Source organism: Sceloporus undulatus, chromosome 1 (assembly GCF_019175285.1).
Source record: "Sceloporus undulatus isolate JIND9_A2432 ecotype Alabama chromosome 1, SceUnd_v1.1, whole genome shotgun sequence".
Taxonomy (NCBI): Eukaryota; Metazoa; Chordata; class Lepidosauria; order Squamata; family Phrynosomatidae; genus Sceloporus; species Sceloporus undulatus.
This window is the reverse complement of record NC_056522.1, coordinates 281,778,611-281,798,998: the sequence shown is the minus strand read 5'-3', so window position 1 is coordinate 281,798,998 and position 20,388 is coordinate 281,778,611. Positions and strand designations below refer to the sequence as shown.

Sequence of the window (20,388 nt, the reverse complement as noted above, 5' to 3'; positions counted from 1 at the left end):
AAGGCTTGTCTTCTTCCAGGCAGACAGTTAGAGCTAGCCTGCCTCTCTCTCCCTCAAATGGGATGAAGGGAAGGCTACTTCTTCCAGGCAGACAGTTGGAGCTAGTCTGCCTCTCTCCTCCTCAAGATGGAAGATGAAGGGAGGGCTTGTCTTTCTTCCAGGCAGACAGTTGGAGCTAGCCTGCCTCTCCTCTCCTCCTCAAGATGGAGGATGAGGGAGGGCTTGTCTTCTTCCGGCAGACAGTTGGAGCTAGCTTGCCTCTTTCTCCCTCAAGATGGAAGATGAAGGGAGGGCTTTGTCTTCTTCCAGGCAGACAGTTGGAGCTAGCCTGCCTCTCTCTCCCTCAAGATGGAGGATGAGGGGTGGGCTAGTCTTCTTCCAGGCAGCCTGGTGAGCTAGCCTGCCTCTCCTCCTCTCCAAGATGGAGATGAAGGAGGGCTGTCTCTTCCAGGCAGACAGTTGGGCTAGCCTGCCTCTCTCCCCCTCAAGATGGAGGATGAAGGGAGAGCTTGTCTTCTTCCAGGCAGGCCTGGTGGAGCTAGCCTTCCTCTCTCCCCGTCAAGGAGGAGGATGAAGGGAGGGCTGTCTTCTTCCAGGCAGGCCTGGTGGATCTAGCCTCCTCTCTCTCCCTCAAGAGGAGGATGAAGGGTGAGCTAGTCTTTTCCAGGCAGGCCTGGTGGAGCTAGCCTGCATCTCTCTCCTCAAGATGGAGGTTGAAGGAAGGCTTGTCTTCTTCCAGGCAGAACAGTTAGAGCTAGCCTGCCTCTCTCTCCTCATATGGTGGATGAAGGAAGGCTTGACTTCTTCCAGGCAGACAGTTGGAGCTAGCCTGTCTCTCTCTTCCTCCCTCAAGATGGTGGATGAAGGGAAGGCTTGACTTCTTCCAGGCAGACAGTTGGAGCTAGCCTGCCTCTCTCTCCCTCAAGATGGAGAGGAAGGGAGGGCTTGTTCTTCCTCAGGCAGACAGTTGGAGCTAGCCTGCCTCTCTCACACTCAAGATGGTGGATGAAAGGAAGGTTTTCTACTTCCAGGCAGGCCTGGTGGAACTAGCCTGCCTCTCTCCCCCAAGATGGAGGATGAAGGGAGGGCTTGTCTTCTTCCAGGCAGACGTTGGAGCTAGCCTGTCTCTCTCTCCCTCAAGATGGTGGATGAAGGGAAGGCTGTCGTCTTCCAGGCAGGCCTGGTGGAGCTAGCCTTCCCTCTCCCCGTCAAGAGGAGGATGAAGGGAGGGCTGTCTTCTTCCAGGCAGGCCGGGTGGAATAGCCTGCCTCTCTCCTCCCCCTCAAGATGAGGATGAAGGGAGGGCTTGTCTTCTTCCAGGCAGGCTGGTGGAGCTAGCTGCCTCTCTCCCCCTCAAGATGGAGGATGAAGGGAGTGCTTGTCTTCTTCCAGGCAGACAGTTGGAGCTAGCCTGCCCTCTCCCCCCTCAAGATGGGAGGATGAAGGGAGGGCTTGTCTCTTCCAGGCAGGCCTGGTGGAACTAGCCTGCCTCTCTCTCCCTCAAGATGGAGGATGAAGGGAGGGCTTTGCTTCTTCCAGGCAGACAGTTGGAGCTGAGCCTGCCTCTCTCTCCCTCAAGAGGAGGATAAAGGAGGGTGTCTTCTTCCAGGGAGACAGTTGGAGCTAGCCTGCTCTCTCTCCCTCAAGATGGATGATGAAGGGAGGCTTGTCTTCTTCCAGGCAGACAGTTGGAGCTAGCTGCCCTCTCTCCTCCTCAAGATGGAGTGAAAGGAGGGCTTGTCTTCTTCCAGGCAGACAGTTGGAGCTAGCCTGCCCTCTCTCCCTCAAGATGGAGGAGGAAGGGAGGGAATGTCTTCTTCTCCAGGCAGACAGTTGGAGCTAGCCTGCCTCTCTCTCCCTCAAGATGGAGGATGAAGGGTGGGCTAGTCTTCTTCCAGGCAGGCCTGGTGGAGCTAGCCTGTCTCTCTCCCTCAAGATGGAGGATGAAGGGAGGGTTGTCTTCTTCTCCAGGCAGACAGTTGGAGCTAGCCTGCCTCTCTCCCCCTCAAGATGGAGGATGAAGGGAGAGCTTGTCTTCTTCCGGCAGGCCTGGTGGATCTAGCCTGCCTCTCTCTCCCTCAAGATGGAGGATGAAGGGTGAGCTAGTCTTCTTCCAGGCAGGCCTGGTGGAGCTAGCCTGCATCTCTCTCCCTCAGATGGAGGTTGAAGGGAAGGCTTGTTTCTTCCAGGCAGACAGTTAGAGCTAGCCTGCCTCTCTCTCCCTCAATCATGGTGGATGAAGGGAAGGCTTGACTTCTTCCAGGCAGACAGTTGGAGCTAGTCTGCCTCTCTCTCCCTCAAGATGGAGATGAAGGGAGGGCTTGTCTTCTCCAGGCAGACAGTTGGAGCTAGCCTGCCTCTCTCTCCCTCAAGATGGAGGATGAAGGGAGGGCTTGTCTTCTTCCAGGCAGACAGTTGGAGCTAGCTTGCCTCTTTCTTCTCCTCAAGATGGAAGATGAAGGGAGGGCTTGTCTTCTTCCAGGCAGACAGTTGGAGCTAGCCTGCCTCTCTCTCCCTCAAGATGGAGGATGAAGGGTGGGCTAGTCTCTTCCAGGCAGGCCTGGTGGAGCTAGCCTGCCTCTCTCTCCCTCAAGATGGGATGAAGGGAGGGCTTTGTCTTCTTCCAGGCAGACAGTTGGAGCTAGCCTGCCTCTCTCCCCTCTCAAGATGGAGGATGAAGGGAGAGCGGTCTTCTTCCAGGCAGGCCTGGTGGAGCTAGCCTTCCTCTCTCCTCCCTCGTCAAGATGGAGGATGAAGGGGCTTGTCTTCTTCCAGCGGCTGGTGGATCTAGCCGCCTCTCTTCCCTCAAGAGGGAGGATGAGGGAGCTAGTCTTTCTTCCAGGCAGCTGGTGGCTAGCCTGCATCTCCTCCCTCAAGATGGAGGTTGAAGGGAGGCTTGTCTCTTCCAGGCAGACAGTTAGAACTAGCCTGCCTCTCTCTCCCTCAAGATGGTGGAGGAAGGGAAGGCTTGACTTTCTCCAGGCAGACAGTTGGAGCTAGCCGTTCTCCTCCCTCAAGAGGGTGAAGGGAGGCTGTGACTTCTTCCAGGCACGTTGGAGCTAGCCTGCCTCTCTCTCCTCAAGATGGAGATAAGGGAGGGCTTGTCTTCTTCCCAGGCAGACAGTTGGAGCTAGCCTGCCCCTCTCTCCCTCAGATGGAGGATGAAGGGAGGGCTTGTCATCTTCCAGGCAGACAGTTGGAGCTAGCGTGCCTCTCTCTCTCCCTCAAGATGGAAGATGAAGGGAGGGCTTGTCTTCTTCCAGGCAGACAGTTGGAGCTAGCCTGCCTCTCTCACACTCAAGATGGTGGATGAAGGAAGGCTTTTCTACTTCCAGGGCAGGCCTGGTGGAACTAGCCTGCCCCTCTCCCTCAAGATGGAGGATGAAGGGAGGGCTTGTCTCTTCCAGGCAGACAGTTGGAGCTAGCCTGCCTCTCCTCCCTGCAAAGGGAAGATGAAGGGAGGGCTTGTCTTCTTCCAGGCAGACGTGGAGCTAGCTGCCTCTCTCTCCCTCAAGATGGAGGATGAAGGGTGGGCTAGTCTTCTTCCAGGCAGGCCGGGGTGGAGCTAGCCTGCCTCTCTCTCCCTCAAGATGGAGGATGAAGGGTGGGCTAGTCTTCTTCCAGGCAGGTTTGGTGGAGCTAGCCTGCCTCTCTCTCCCTCAAGATGGTGGATGAAGGGAGTTTTATGTTTAACTAATAAATTAAATAGCGTGAAAAATGCAGCCTTATCTGATAGAATGACAAAATGCCCCTTGCAATTTGGAAACAATTTTGTTTCTCCATGTTCTGTCCTAACAGTGGCCTATTGTCACGAGTACAGGCTACACATTAAGATAATCTATCAATGTGGTACACCCATTTCTTTAAGAGCAATCCATACTTCTTCATGGCCTACACATGCAAAGGTTTTCTATAGTCTGTAAAGCTCAGGCTGATTTTCTGAAATTCTTTGGTGTATTCCATTACCCAACCATTTTTGCATAATTCCTCTTCCCTTTCTGAATTCATCTTAGACAGCTGGCATTTATTGCTCCAAATATGATAAAAATCTCATAGACTTTTTTTTGCATTAGTTTCATTGCACAGAAAATTAATGTAAATGTCCGGTTGTTGCTCTAATCTCTGGTGCCCCCCTTTCTTTGAGGATTGGACTGTATGTTGTTTCCAATCTGTGCGACATTTTTTTTCTTTTTTTGTTGACAGATTTTGGTTAGAACTAGAGTAGATTCTGGCTCTGTAGCTTGAAGCACCTCTATTAGTATACTGTCTGTTTTTGGTGATTTATTTTTTCCAAATGTTCTGAAATGTTCACTTCACTTTCTAAAACTGTAGGTTCATCTTCAAATGGTTCTTCTTTGAATAAATTTGTCACCCTTTCATTTCTTTTATATAATTCTTCAGTGTATTGTTTCCATCATCTTTTTATTTCATATTATATATGATTGGTCATATACAGTGGTACCTCGGGTTACGAAATTAATTCGTTCCGCCGCCGCGTTCGTAACCCGATACATTTCGCAACACGAAAAGGCTTTTCCGAAGCGCGGCTAGCGGCTGGAAAGCCGCTAGCCGCGCTTAGCATTTGAATTTCGCGCCGAAAAAAAATTCGTAACCCGAAAAAAATATCGTAACCCGGAACAGTTTTTTCCAATCTAACTTTTTCGTATCCCGGAAATTTCGTAACGCGATCAATTCGTATCCCGGGGTACCACTGTAATATGTTTCCTTGCTGGCCATCGAACATCCCCATTCTTGGTCCAAAATATCCCTTTCATTTCTCGTATCTTGCGGAAGAGATCTCTTGTTCTTTCTCTTTTTGCTGCATCTTGTTTTTCTCTCCATTGACTATTAGAGCAGTTCTTCTTGTGCTTACACACAAATCATGGAACAGTTTCCTACAGGGTTCTGACTCTTTTTCTGTCACCTTTTCTTTTCAATTCTCTTTTCTCCTTAATTACTTGAAGTTTCTTCTGTCATCCAGTGATCCTTTTCTTTCTTTTTGAGCTATAGATAGTGGGGTTTTTTTTTCATTCTTACTTCACAATGCCCCTTGGTTCAGCCCAGAGTTCTTCTGGCTCTCAGTCAGTTCAGCTTAATAGTGCAAAACAATTTTTACATTACCTTTAAATTCTACAGGGATTTTCTTCAGGTTGTATTCTGGCACAATGATTGATTTAGTGTTCCCTTTTAACTTTAATTTTTCATTTTAGTAGTTTGTGGACTGTGCCACAATCTGTTCCTGATCTTGTTTTTGCAGAGGAAATGTAGCTTCTCCATCTTCTGCTTCCAATTATGTAGTCTATTTGAGTTCTCTATTTGTCATCAGGTGACATCCATGTATACAACCACCTTTTTGGTTGCCTGAAGAATGTGTTTGTGATAAACAAACTGCTGGCTTCACAAAATTAAAGCTGTTACTCTCTTGTCTTATGTGTTCATCATAGGCCAAATTCTCCAGCAATGTTTGGTTCTACTCTGTTTACTACTTTTGCAGTCCAGTCACTTATAATTACCAACATGTCCTGTTTGTTTTGTGATCACTATCTTCCTGGACTCTGTCTTAGAGTCTCTCAAGTTTTTTTTTTCCCTTTTCTGACTCTGTAATTTGAGTGCAAACTTAGGCCTGTTACAGACTGCCAAAATAAAGCTGCTTCGGGTCTCTTTGGAGGTATGCTGTTTAAATGATGCATGCATCCTAAGAATCCAGAAGCTGCACCAAAGCTGCACTCCAGTGCTTAGGAATGGAGTGTGGCTTTGGCGCGACCTCCGGACTCTTAGGACCCAGACATCATTTAAATAGCATACCTCCAAAGGGATCCGAAGCAGCTTTATTTTGGCAGTTTGTAACAGGCCTTAGATTATGTTAATGGGGTTTCTCTGAAGTCTTGTTGATATTATTTAGTGATGCTTTGCATTATATTCCTTGACTGCTTTTGCTACATCTTTGCTCTCTTTTAATCTCACACCATTTTAATTTCCTGGGTAAAACATTATGTAATTACCTGATTGAAAATGTCACATTCCTATCCACACTAAGTATTGCAGTTTTTATACATTCCATTGTTTAACAATGTCTACTTCCCCTGGTTCATGTGTCTCACATTCCATGTTCCCATAATATATGTTGTGCCTTTCCTTCTGAGCATGTCAACAGCTGAACATCCTTTCAGCTTGAGTCCAGTTTTGTCAGCACAGTAAAGAAAGAATGATGGGACTAGATCAGATGATTCCTTTCACCCCACCCTGCATTTAACCAGTTCATAGAATGCATAGGTGTTCTCGTTATAAAATAAGACATATCTTAATACTATTTGTAATTTCTCAATACTCCCTCATAAAATCTCCCCAAAGATATAGTGGCATTGAGGCCAATGAAGATATACAGTTTAATAATCATTGAAGCCTTATTATAAAATTATTAAGTATCTCTAAAAAAGAGGAAATGGTCTTGCATATCAGGGGAGGAGGGCTTTTGGTGCAGAAGTGTTTAGTAATTTTAAGCTCCTTGTCAATAGATCTGCTGTTTCTGTTTGTAATCAATGGTTGGAATTCAGTGATAAATTGTAACTAACAATCTTTTTAAAAAATTACTCAAGTCTAATATATTTTGGACATAGATGGACTCATATGGAATGCATTCATATGATACAGGAATATTTTGTATATATTAAAAAGCTGGTTTTCCATGTTTTTTCCCCTTTAATTCTTTTTATTTTTCTTTTAGGTACCAAAGCAGCTGCAGAATATACAAATGGAGTCTATGACATGGTGTCACCTGCTCAATCAATGTATTTTGGTACACTCCAAATCCTTCACCTATTAGAAGATTTGAAGTTGGCACTTGAGATGCTCAAGGATCCTCAAGAAAAAGAAGCTTTACGAAATCAGATACCAGGGACCACAGCTGCTTGTATACGTGATTGGCTGGAGGAAAATCTGGTAAGCAGCAGGAGAAATGAGAATGTGGATGTGTGTATTGGGGAAAACATTAACCCCTCTGTTAAATTTGTTTTTGACTCAGTTAACAAATCCTCTGAGGAAAGCTCTTTTTTTATTATGGCTTTTTGCCCTTGCCTAATTCCCCTCCCTTTTTCTCCTAGTCCTCTCCTGGTTGACCTTGGGTGGATTGTGGAGGAGGGCTGGAGAAGCACATGTATGTAGTATGCATTGCAATAAACAGGCTTGAACAGGAGACTACTCTAGCCAGTTATACTGTGGACAATGGACATGTGTTTACAACAAGCAAGAGTAAACAGTAGATATTTACAGAATCCCTTATTCAACATGTGTGAAAGAAGATAGCAGATAAACCTCACTACCTCCCTCTAGTATGTCAAAAAAAAACCCAACCCATAGATCTAGATATTTGGCCACCAAAATGTAAATCATAAAGGTTGAAGATGGTGAAAGAAAAAGTAATCCCTGGATGTATTTTGGATGAATCGTTCATTAGAAGGCTCAGAATGCTTTTATTTATTTATGCAAGGCTTACCTGACCTGGTTGCTTCATTTAACATATGCATACTGTTAGTTCTGAATAAAGGTTTGCTGGAATGTGTTGAATTGCTCTTATTTTTTGTGGTGTAGGAACAAATCCCTATTCTTTGCAAGTAATTTCTCCTTTTGGTACCAAATTTTCTGTTAAAGAAGTAATGCCCAGGAACACATGTATTTCATTATCTAATGTATACCAATATATATTTTTAAAAAACATGATATAGGTAGTATTTTATATAAGCAATAATGGCCTTAAAAAGATGATAATGCTCACTGCTTATTTGTATGGTCCTCTCCTCTCTGAAGTCTTGTCTATCAACTGATTTTGCTCCCAGTATCTCAGTCATATTGAAAGAAAATGAGCATTCAGGCACAGACTGGAGGGACATGTCCTCTGGTGGACATTTACTTCAATTAGCCAGAATGAGGTTGGCAGCTATCAGCCAGAGGACATTTTCTTCAGCCGCCCCTAGACTGTGGAATGTCCTGCTGGAAGAGATTCGACAGCTGGATGTGCTGTCTGAACTTAAAACAGGATTAAAGACCAGTCTCCTCTGGCAGGTTTATCCAGATGATTTTTAAATTGTGAATTTTAAATCATGAATTTTAAGTGTGGATTGTTTCAACATGTGTACATCTTGTTTGTCCTTTTAAATGGATGTGTGTTTTAACTGATGTGTTTTAACTGATGTCATGCAGTTGTTAATTGTTGTTCCCCATGTTGGCCCATGGGGAGAGGTGGGTAAGACTATTATTATTATTGTCATGGGCACAATGAAATTTCCTGTTCTTTTGTTTTTATAATCAGGCCCACCCACCCTACTCTCCACTTTCTGTATTTGCAGTAGGTCCGAGTTGGACTTTAAATGCATAAATGTGTTGCTCTGTTCTTTGGCTAGGAGATTCTAGAAGATGGTTGCTGCTCAAGAGAGGTCTGATACTTGAGTGATTTAGGGACTGATGGAGAAATGTCACCTGCCTCAGTCCCCCCTATGAAGCTTGGTTATAGGCTGGACAAAGAGGTCCAGACTCTCAACCAGGGGTCGGCAACCTACAGCCCGCGGGCCGGATCCGGCCCGCCAAGGCCTTTCTGCCGGCCCCTGCGCAGTCCTGCCGCCGATCGCCCCCTTTTTTCTGCCGCTCCGGGCGCCATTTTGTTTTTCAAAACGGCGGCCGAAGTCTCGCGTGACCTCAGGATGGCAAAGATCACACGAGACTTTGGCCGCCATTTTGAAAAACAAAATGGCGGCGCCCATCTAGGAGGCCCAGTGCAGCCCCTGGAGCATTCCAACAGGGCTCCAGGGGCTGCAGTGGGCCTGCAGCAGGCTCCACCTCGCCCTCCGCCCTCCTCCTCCTCCTCCCTAAGAGCAGGGAAAGGAGGAGAGACAGAAGGAGTGCAGAGCCAGAGTGGCAGCTGCAGCCACAGCGAGAGGTTGGTAAGGTTCATTGGGGAAGGGGGTTAGCTGAAGTAAAAACAGTTGAAGAAAAAAAAGTTGAAAAAAGTAAAAAAAGTTGACACAGTGTGCATGCTTGCTGCAGTTTATTTTCAATTGCATTTTAGTAATTTCCTTGCTTGTAACTTTATTATTATTATTATTATTATTATTATTATTATTATTATTACTACTACTACTGTAGCGGGTGACCCCAAACTCATGAACCCGAAGGCCCATGGCCTGCCAGAGGACAAGCAGAGTCAAGGAGACCGAACTGGCTAGAATAAAAAACGCTTTATTGTCTGCGCAGGGCAGCAGCACACCAACGTAGGTGTCACCAAGGCTGCAGCACCGATGGCTTCTTGTCACCCCCCTTTTATGCCCTTCGAAGAGGGCTGTTTTCTAAACAACAAGCGATTGGTTGCGTTCACTGTTCACTCAATGGTCCTGTATTTTCTTCTTGGCATTACATCTGCTTGGAGCCTGGAATGTAGAGATAGCTAGCTACTGCAAAAGAGATACTTAGCTAGACTGATCCTGTTCTCTTCCAAGGCCACTTGCTAAACACAGGCCATTGTATTCAGAGCCCTCCAGAGGAAGGAGGGGGTGATTATGTGAGTGTGTTTGCTACGGCCACACACAGAAAGAAAGAGTGGGGGCCAGCACAGCCCATTTGCACTTTACTCTGTAGGCTCAATCTATGGGCCTTCTGCAACTATTGATTCTTTTGCAAAGCAAAGTACAGAAGCAAGAAAGCATTATTATTATTGTGTTCCTATCACTACTACTTGCCCTGGGTGTTCTTTCTGCAAAATGCCCTTTCACCAACTTGTGGCTTTTCTGGGTTGACACAGTGTGCATGCTTGCTGCAGTTTATTTTCAATTGCATTTTAGTAATTTCCTTGCTTGTAACTTTATTATTAGTATTATTATTATTACTACTTGCCCTGGGTGTTCTTTGTGCAAAATCCCCTCTCAATGACAAAGAGGTGGAGGAGGAGGAGAAAGAGAGGGAGGTGGTGGAAAGGTGAGTCATTTCAGGTCTGCCTTGGGTTTTTTCCATTAATTTTAAAAAATATATAACACTTATTTTTGTTTTTTTATTTCATTATTTTTATTATTGCTTTTTATTTCATTTCATTATTTTTATTATTTATGAAGGTGAGACAGTGTGACTTTCCAAAGTGCTGTAACAAAGGTCTGCTGTAATAATAATAGTGGTGGTGGTGATGATGATGATGATGATGATGCTTCGGTGGAAGCTCCACCCCCGGTGTGTGGCTCCGCCCCTGGAGGGTGGAAGCTCCACCCCCCGGCATGCGGCCCCCCCCCTGGAGGGGGGAAGCTCCCCCCCCCCAGCTTTGGCCCCCCAGTTGTCTGAAGGATAGCAACCTGGCCCCCGACTCAAAAAGGTTGCCTACCCCGCTCTCAACCTTCTATGAACATTCAAAGACACAAACAGCATCTGTACTGTGAGTACAGTAGGAATGTTCAGCTAGTTGCATTCGGTATTACATTACTTTCTAACCTCACATGAATATGATATAGACTGCTTTGGAACTTTGAGACTCATCTTAAGTAATAACCTGAAGGAAGTTCAAGATACCCTTTTGCTAATGTAAGATTGCTTGCTTAGAATAAAGGTTTTCCTGAAAAGACCTCTTCTTTTCCATTTTCTCTTCACGTGACTTTGCTCTGTGTGTGCGTGTATGTGTGTATAGGATTCTCTTCTGACATGGGAGATGGAGGCAAACTCTCTTCAGAGTCAGAGGTGGGGGAAAGTGCAAGTTAAACCTCCCAGTAATTTCTCATTAAGTTACTGAGTCATATGGGGTGAACTAGTGGGTGGTGGCAACTAGATAGAATAAGAGGGTCCGTCTCCTGTTTAAGAGCAGGAGACAGGGACAGAGCCTGTTAAAGCGGTTTTATTAATTTGGCTTGTGTTATTGTTTGGGAAAGAGTTCCTAAAGTGAGTTAATATGTCCTGACACTTTGGAGCAAGTTACTATGTGCTAACACTTTGAAACACTCAGTTTGATTGTTAGTAAAATGAACTGGCTTCAGATTGCTTGCAGTGAGGTATTGTATCCCAGTTAGAAACTTAACACTGAGAACTGGTTCTTTGAATAGGTTGATTCTTTTTCCAGTTTAGCTTTTACTAGTTATGATTTTACTAAGTTGGACAGTTTGTCTAAGGGCAAAAGCCTCTGTGCAAGGAAATTGCATCCCAAGGAAAGATCTTAGAATTTGTCTTAAAGTGCATGCCTAGCAGTTCATGGACAATGTTTTTAAAATAGTACTTACATTACAGCACACCCTGGACAATAAATCTAATTATCTTTGAGTCTGATTTTTGTTGTCTACTTCCTCTGTTGTAGTTTAATACTAATAAGAAGTGTACCAGTGGGGAGAAAGGCATTATTCCATTTGACATCTGACTTGTTGTTCTGTAATAATCTTTCAGATAAATGAATGTGTTCTCAGTACTTTCCTGTACAGGAAATTGCCCAATATTAAGAAACCACAAGAAAAATAAAAATATTTTTCTCTTAATTGGTATTTGTCATATTACTCCTATTCTCCCATTAGTTGTATTGATTTCAGTAAAGCATCCAGACAGGCTTGCAAATACTTTTCCTTGTTAATATTGTTAACCTTACAGTACCTTACATATTTCTCATTGAACTTCATTTTGTTAGTTTTGGTCAAGCTTTTTAATCTGTTAAAATCATTTTGAATTCTGATCCTGTCTTCTGAGGTATTAGCTACCCCTCTTCATTTGGTGTCATTGCAAACCTGATAAGCATGCCCTCTATTCCATCACCCAAGGTATTGATAAAAATGTTGAATAGCAGGGGGCCCAGGACAGAATCCTGTGGCACCTAAGTAGTTGCTTCCTCCAGGATGAAGATGAGGCATTGGTAAGCACCGTTTGCGTTCAGTCAGTCAACCACTTAACAGTCACATTGCCTTGACAACATTTTATTAGCTTGTTTGCTAGAATATCATGGGGGACCTTGTCAGAGGCCTTACTGAAATATATATCCACAGTATTCCCTTCATTTATCCTGTAAGTTTGTCAAGGAAAAAAAGTTAGTCTGGCTTTATCTGTTTTTGAGAAACCCATGCTGACTTTTAGTCATCACGACATTCCTTTATAAGTGCTTACAGACTGTCTGTTTAATGATCTGTTCTAGAATCTTTCCCAGAATCTGGTATTGATGCCAGGCTGACTGGAAATTGATTCTGTTGTTGAACAGTTCTTTCTATCAAGAGGTTCCTTGTAATTTTCAATTGAAATCTACCTTCCTATAACTTAAAAATATTAGACCCGATCCTGCCCTCTAGGGTACCAGGGAACAAACTTGCACCCTCCTCTCTGTGACAGCTCTTTAAATATTTAAAGTGTGCAATCATGTGACCTCCTAGTCTTCTCTTCATCAGGCTGGGAATGCCCAATTCTCCCAATCTTTCCTCATATGTTTTGTTTTCCATACCCCTTATCATTCATATTGCCCTTCTCTGAACCTGCCTCACCTTGTCTGTATCCTTCCCAAAATGAGATGCCCAGAACTGAACACAGTACACCAGATGAGGCCTGAAATAATAATAAATAATAAATAAAAATTTTATTTATATGCCGCCCTTCCTACGATCAGGGCGGCTCACAGCAGGCTAAAATACAATCAGATTAAAATACACAATACACAAATTAAAAAACAATAAATCAACCCAACAGCAAAAAGCCCCATAGCCCAACCTCTTGGCCACGGAAGAGGAGGGAGGCCCACAGGATATTTATTCGGGGAATGCCTGTTGGAATAGGAAGGTTTTAAGATCCTTCCTAAATTGGGCCAGGGTCGTAGACGAGCGGAGCTCTGTGGGCAGCGCATTCCAAAGGGCTGGGGCAGCTATGGAAAACGTCTTCCGAGTAGTGGAGACTAACCTAGCCCCAGGCACCTTCAGTAGCTGCTGCCCAGACGTTCTGAGGGTGCAAGGCTGAATGTACGGGGAGAGGCGATCCTTTAGGTATCCTGGGCCCAAGCCATTTAGGGCTTTATAGGTGATTACCAACACCTTATATTGAGCTCGGAAGCGAATGGGCAGCCAATGGAGATCTTTTAAAACCGGTGTTATATGGCTGGTTCTGGGAAATAAAGTGAGACTATTACTTTCCTTTACTTGTAAACTGCAGTTCTACTAATGCAGGCTAAAATATCATATGCCTCTGTGAAAAGATATCAGTAAAACTTTTTTTAGATCTTCATAAAACTGATTTCTCTTGGGAGTATCTGTGGAATGTATCCCTATCAATCAACTTTCTAGCTAGTGTCCATTTCCTGAGCTTTAAAAACAAACAAACCTGGAATTCAGTGTTGGTGATAAGAATATTTTCCCTCCTCTCTATTTTTTATATCCAACCACATGCAGAAGACAGTAGAAAGCACCGTTTACCAAGGCTTTTATAATATGACCAGTACCTTTCATCTATAGGTTATTAGGTCAAATGTGGCTACAAGGTTCCAAAGAGTCAAAGATACTGTGATCTGTTTAGTTAGTAAGTGATCTGCAAAGCTGGAGGTCAGAGTCTCTGTTTGCATTCTTAGTGTTATACTGTATTATGGTTCTCTAAGCCCAAACAATCAGTCCAACATCCCTGTAGCTATTGATAACCAACCATGGAAATAAAGAGACCAGACACAGAAAATTGGGTTAAAGAAGGGCCATTTTATTTGATCTAATGTATTTAAGATGTGCTGGCCTGAAAATGAAGCAAGAGGGGAGAGCAACCTGATATTAGTCCAGCTGAGGCCAAGTGTCAATGCCTTGCTAACCTCTTCTGACTTCCCTTGGGCAAAACACCTTAGCCCCAAGGACAGTCCAAATACTTGAGTTGCTCCCCGGCTGGCTGCAACTGGACGGTAACCTAGGGGACTCCCACACAAGCTTCAGAACTCTACAAATGACAGCCCAGATCTCATATTTTACCTCAAGGGTAGCGTTCTTCCCCCCCCCCCCCCCCCCCCCCCGGCTTCAGAATCCTACAAGAAGATGTTTCACAGCCCTGCCTTACACCAAAAGGATGCTAAAGGTGATCACCAAAGACTTACATTTACCCCCACTACCTGCCACAGGCAACTGACAAGCATCTCCTCAGTCCTTTTCACTCACAAGGCCAACTAACATGGCTTTTACCCCCTGCTGCAACTCCCCCAGGAACAACCTATTCCCCTTTCAGACAAATTAATGCCATCAGCTTTGTAGATCTCTGACTGACAGAAAAGAATGGTGGGATGTGGGAGAAAGTGGCCGAACCCCTTACCCAAATAGGCATTCTATTTAGAAAATACTATGTATTTTTATATCTTTAAGAAAAAGTACAAATATCCTCCAACTGTCCTGATTTGGCTAGAATTTCTGATTTGGCAATAATTTCTGCTGTCCCGCTTTTCAACTACTTTTAAAATGTCTTAGTTTCTGTCTCCTCTTCACTCTTTCTCCCTTTGTGTTAAGCCTACTTAATTTGCTGCAGACTGACTTGAAAGTGCAAAAGTAGTTTCCTATCCAAACCCCTTCAGATTATAAGGTCCCACTGCATTCAGTGATAAATCTTTACATTTCACGATCTTGTCTAGTTGACTCTTGTCTAGTTGTCTATCTTGACTATAGTGGCCATTCTGATTAATGACAGAGCCAAGGTATGGAAAATCTTGAATTATTTCAATGTCTTCATCATCTACTTTAAATTTATGTAAATCACCCTTATTATTTTTCATAATGTTCATCTGTGAACCAGCCTTTGCACTTTCATCCTTGACATTCTTCACTAATCGTTCCAAGTTTTTGCTATTTTTGGCTAATAGTGTGGTATCATCTGCTTATCTTAAATTGTCAGTGTTCCTTCCTCCAATTTTCCTGCTATATTCCTCTGTGGGAGTCTAATCCTATTTTAAATATGATATATTCAGCATACTAGTTAAACAGACAGGGTGATAAAAATGCAGCCTTGCTGGACCCCCTTGCCAATTGGATACCACTGTTTCTCCATATCCTGACAATACTGAGTACTGGTTACGTGTCACGACAATCAAACGTTGTGACATACCCATTTCTTTAAGAAAGATTCATATAATCTATACAGTCAAAGTCTTTGCTATAATCTGTAAAGCACAGGCCGATTTTCTACCATATATACTTGACTATAAGTCAACCTCATTTATAAGTCAAGAGCAAGTTTTGGTCAAAACTTGGAGGCTCGTTCAGTGAGTGTATGCGAGCAGCAAGAGGGAAGCAGCAATCAATGCGAGGCTTCAGTGTTTCAGCCTTCACTCCCAAGACAGCAAAACACAGATGGGTTGGAAAGGGACTGTTAAACAAAAATCAGTCAATCAATTACCAACTACTCTGTCTGCTTGGCTCAGGACAGAAAGAAACTGCATGGGAAAATCTGAAAGAGTTGCTATCACATTACCATATTGACCTATAAATAAATTGAATAAGTTTATAATGTAACTAAAAGGGACATATGTTGTTGTTGTTGTTGTTGTTGTGTTTCTTCAAGTTGTTTCTGACTTATGCCCTAAGGGTGACCCTATAATGGGGTTTGCTTGGCAAGATTTGTTCAGAGGAAGTGCCTTCCCTTGAGTGACTGAGGCTGAGAGCATGTTCAGTGGGTTTCATGACTGAACGGGGAATCAAACCCTGGTCTCTATAGTCACAGTCCAACATTCAAACTAGGTTCCTAGGTGTCTCGCTGTTCTGCAGGGCACATATGTTTCAGACTTTAATGACCTTATCACACTAGCCAAGATCCCGCGGGAAAACGGGATTTAAATGAGAGTTAAATTAAATTTGAATTTATACAGAACCCACAAATTAGGGAAGTTAACACATCAAATTGCTGCTAAAGTGAAATAACGCGAAGTTAAACCAAAGTTAAAATGGAGAAAAACGCCACCTTTTTACTTTCAGAATTTCCCAAAAGTAAAAAGGTGCCATTTTCCCCCGGTTTAACTTCGCGTTATGTCATGTTAACAGTTATGTTGTGTGATAATTTTCTGGTATTTCTGGGTTTTCTCTCATTTAATTCTCGTTTAAATTCCACCAGCCTGGCTCCTTGCCATTGCCTGGTTTTCCTTTGGAAAACCAAACCTCAACAACAAGGGGTGGATCGCAGCCCTGCCAAGCGGAAGTCCCACCCCTTCTGGCTGGAAACCCTACCCCTCCAGGCAGAGGTTCTGCCCCTTTCAACTAGAAACTTTAACCCTTCCAGCCGGAAGGCCCACACCTTGCATGCCTTGGGATTCTAGGAACTGTAGTTTTGTGAGGTGTAATGAGTCCATCCATGGGGTTTTCTTGACTAGATTTTTTCAGAGGTTTGCTATTGCCTTTCTCTGAAGCTGAGAGAATGTGACTTTCTCACGGTCTTGCAGTGGGTTTCATGGCTGGGCTGGGATTCGAGGCCTGGTCTCCAGAGTTGCATGCTCAATCTGCTGACTTTCTTTATTCTTGTTATTGTCTTGTGCCATTTGTACTTTATTATGATTATTGTTGTGGTGGTGGTGTTAAGGAAAAAGCAACATGGGACATACAGTAGTGAAATAAAACTTGTATGTGAGAGTCAGAGTGACTCAGCAGAAGCCAATAGAGAACCACACAGGTGTGAATGGTAAGACAATTAACAAGTGCTGAATGCCAAGGACAAGAATTGCAAAGTGGATAATTGAACACACCTGACAATTGTAAAGTGGTCAAGGCTGAGATGATGAAATCATTAATTGTGGGATGGACAAGGAGAACCAATGGGAATGATGTACACGCCTACTGGGTGGAAACAGACCACAGTAGGTGGTACCATGATATGGCTATAATAAGGACTATACATCCCAATGCATTTTGTGGGTAGTAGTGGATTGTTGTGTGGGTTGGAGAGTGAGGAGTTGAGTATTGTTTGGAGCTGTGTATATAGTAGAATAAAGTACAGGGGTACCCCGGGTTACGAAATTAATTCGTTCCGCCGCCACTTTCGTAACCCGGAATACTTCGTAAGGCGAAAAAGCCATAGGCGCTAATGGGGAAAAGCCGCGATTTCGTGTGAAATAGCGCCGAAAAGCACCAAAAAAATTTTCGTAACCCGAAATAACCTTCGTAACCCGGAACAGTTTTTTTTTAATGGATTTTTTTCGTAACCCGGAAATTTCGTAAGGCGGCGCATTCGTATCCCGGGGTACCAGTGTAGATCTTTTATAAGACTACTGAGTTGTCTGGTGTCTTGGGTGAAGCTACAAGAACCAGCAGGACCCTGGTGAAGAAGGGTGAAGACTTCTGTGGAGGCAAGAGTGAGAAGGCTTGGAGAGTTTGTCGGGGTCTTCAGCCTGTTCTCTGCAACTCTTGCAAAGATACAACAACTGGCCAAAACTGGTCAGCGTGGTGCACAACCAGGTGGTGAGTTCCAGGCCAGGTGAAGAGCCACAACTCCCATCATCCCTGACAGGTGGTGGTGTTTTCAACTTATGGGTCCAGAGCACCCTCTCTCCTTTCTGAGCACCAGTTCCTGTTGGTCCGAAGGTGAAACTGTCATGGGGACAAGCTTTGTCAGAGGGGAATTTCCATTGCCATCCTCTGAGGCTGAGAGAGCATGACTTGTGTGAGTAGTACCTTCAAGTTGTTTCTGACTTATGGTGAAACTATCATGGAGTTTTCTGGGCATGTTTTGTCAGAGAGGGGTTTGCTATTATTAGCCTGAGGCTGAGAGATTGTGCAATGGGTCCCCCCCAAGACAGAACTCCTCCTGGAAGTCTCTAAAAGATTCGCCATCACTGTCCTAGCTGCCCCAATAACCTCCTTAAATAATCAACTAAAGCTCTGTCCCAGGTTATGTCAGGTGCATTTTGTTGGAGCATCTGCTATTCTGATTCATTCTTAAAGAGACAGTACCTTAATCTCAAGGGCATTTGAAATGAGCTCTTTGTTTACTGTTCTCCTAGTTGGATCTTGTTTTACTGCACTGTTGTTGCTGTTTATTGACTCAATGATAGAGTTTTAATGTTGTGATTATATTTATATTTGAGTTGAAAACAACATTGGGAGTGACATTTTGCTCTTAGAGCAAAAGGGTGATTTATACATGTTAAAATTGTTATATCAATAAGGAACCGTAAGGAAGAAGTGAAATATAAATCATTAATTCATATAGGCAAGGAAACTAAGGGATTTTGTTCCAGTTGTTTTGTAAATTTAAGGGTTAACTCTTCAGATTATGTTCCAGGAAGTTAGAGTCAGTTTGTACAATGACAGTTTACTTTTATTTTCTGACATGGAGAGATGACAGTATACTTCTCAACAAAAGTAAAATATTAAAGGAATATACCAAGTAAAGAAAGACTAGATGATTTTCAGTAGATTTCTGCATTTGTAAGTAAATAAAGGCAATTAATAAATGTGAGTAACCGTGTTTCAAAAATTGGAAATGCAAACATTCTAGTTCTGAACAAAACAAACAAATGGCATGGGAAGGGCTTTATTAAAATAAATTGTTTCTAGAGATGCTCTTTGGGTGATGTTGATACTATCCAGTTTGCTTTAAAAAGAATGAATAGTGTTCAGATTTATACTTGCATTCCTTGAAGTTGCATGGGACCAAAGCTCAAACCTGGCATAAAACTAAGGCACAGGTATGAGATAGCTTGTGACTCAGTGGAATGTACTTCCTCAGCATTCCTAACCCATAGCATTCTGAACTGATAGGGCACCGAACGGGAGTGCCAGATACAAGCCTTTGAATTTCTAATTTCCGTTTTGGCCAACAAGAAGAACAGCAACAAAAATCAAGGTACAGTTTCACAGAATCTGGAATAAGCTACTGCTAGGAAGAGGTATGTTAGATATTTTAAATAGTCCTTTTTGACAGGGACAGTGACGTCCACGTGACTGAATGTTCAGCCTGGCAAACAAGAGAGTTGCTTTGCCAGTTTTCTAGGAGGGGATGTGTTTCTGGATAGGGCAAACTAGACTTAATTGCGATGTTTAAATGTGGTAGGGCAGTCAGAGAGGTGCTAGGCCCATCTAAACCAGTGCCTTAAATGCACATATAGCCATAACTTGTGCATTAAGTGCAGTCAGTCCCTGGAGAGAACTAAACTGCATTTTCTACTGTAGCTTGAAGAAATAATTTGTTGCTGTTGTGTGCCCTCAGGTTGTTTCTGATGTATAGTGACTCTATCATAGGTTTTCTTGGAAAGACATGTTCAGAGGAGGTTTGCCATTGCCTTCCCCTGAGGCTGAGAGCATGTGACTTGGCTAAGGTCACTTAGTGGGTTTCATTGTTGAGCTGGGAATCAAACCTGGTCTTCAGAGTCTTAGTCCAGCACTCAAACCACTATACCATGCCAGCTGTCCAAAAATATACGACTTTAACATTTGGAATTCTTTAATAAAGTAACTGGTTAGCAACTCAATTTGATTAAATTTGTGCCATCAAGTTGTCCAGCCCTTTAGGTGTTCATTTATTTTGCCATTTTCTAAACAGTTTGTTATTAGCTGCAGTGGTGGTGGCTGGCTTCCACTTCAGTGGTCAGTGAATTAACTCTAGATTTTAAAGTTTGGACTAAAGGCTGGAGCAGACTCACCCCTCAGTGACACAGAAACCACAAGCAACACTAATTGGTGATTCTCCCTAGGCATAAATAGTTTGTGCAAAATCACATATATAGGATCAGTGTTAATTCTTTAGGATCCATTCAGATGTTTCTCTCTTGGCAGACTCTACCCAGGGGGAGAAGGTAGCAGTGGCTCTAGTGTTTATGGTCTGTTTTCGTCCCCCCTTTCCTATTTATTTATTTATTTAATTTTTATAATATTTCCATAAGCAAATATCTCCTACATTCTATTACATTCTATTACATTTTAACAGATTATTTTATATACCCCTCAGTGCCCCCCTTCCCCGGAGCCATTCTTTTCTCAGTACTTTCTCAATAAATTCTTTCCAAAACCCCTCAAAGTCATTTCTTTCCCATAGTCCTTTTTTTTACTTTCTCACCTCCGCACCAAACAAATAATCAAGTGGGAGATCCTTTGTTTATCAGAAAGTGAGGTGTCATTGACTCTTTAAGATAGTACACCAAGTGAGGGAAGTGTATCTGGGGCTTGGGAGAGTGTGAGAACTGAAACTCCCCAGACTTAAAGATCTTGAGGTGGGGAAATATTGTCTTTATGAACCTATAGTTTTAAAGTGAGACGCACTTTGACTGGATGTTCAGGTGTCTTTAAAACATTTTTTCTTCCCACTGTAGATGGTGGTGCTGTGTGTGTGTGTGTATGGGTGGTGAAACAGTTTCTGTTGAAAATCTGCCAGGATAGATGTCCTCCAGGCTAGAAACTTAATTGAATTGTCTGATCTCCTTTACTGATGTAGAAAGCAATATGTGTGGTCTCAGGGGGAGATTGGTTTTAG

The 20,388-nt window shown here is 43.4% G+C and overlaps 1 protein-coding gene across 1 annotated transcript in view; it reads left to right on the top strand.

Annotated features, from left to right (window-relative positions):
* The window catches only part of PPFIBP2 (PPFIA binding protein 2), a 198,400-nt gene that overhangs the window by 73,108 nt on the left and 104,904 nt on the right, over positions 1–20,388 (top strand). Inside the window, exon 3 of the mRNA XM_042454773.1 lies at positions 6,725–6,939. Within this exon, the coding sequence (XP_042310707.1) occupies positions 6,725–6,939 (215 nt within the window). The remainder of the gene's footprint in view (positions 1–6,724; positions 6,940–20,388) is intronic.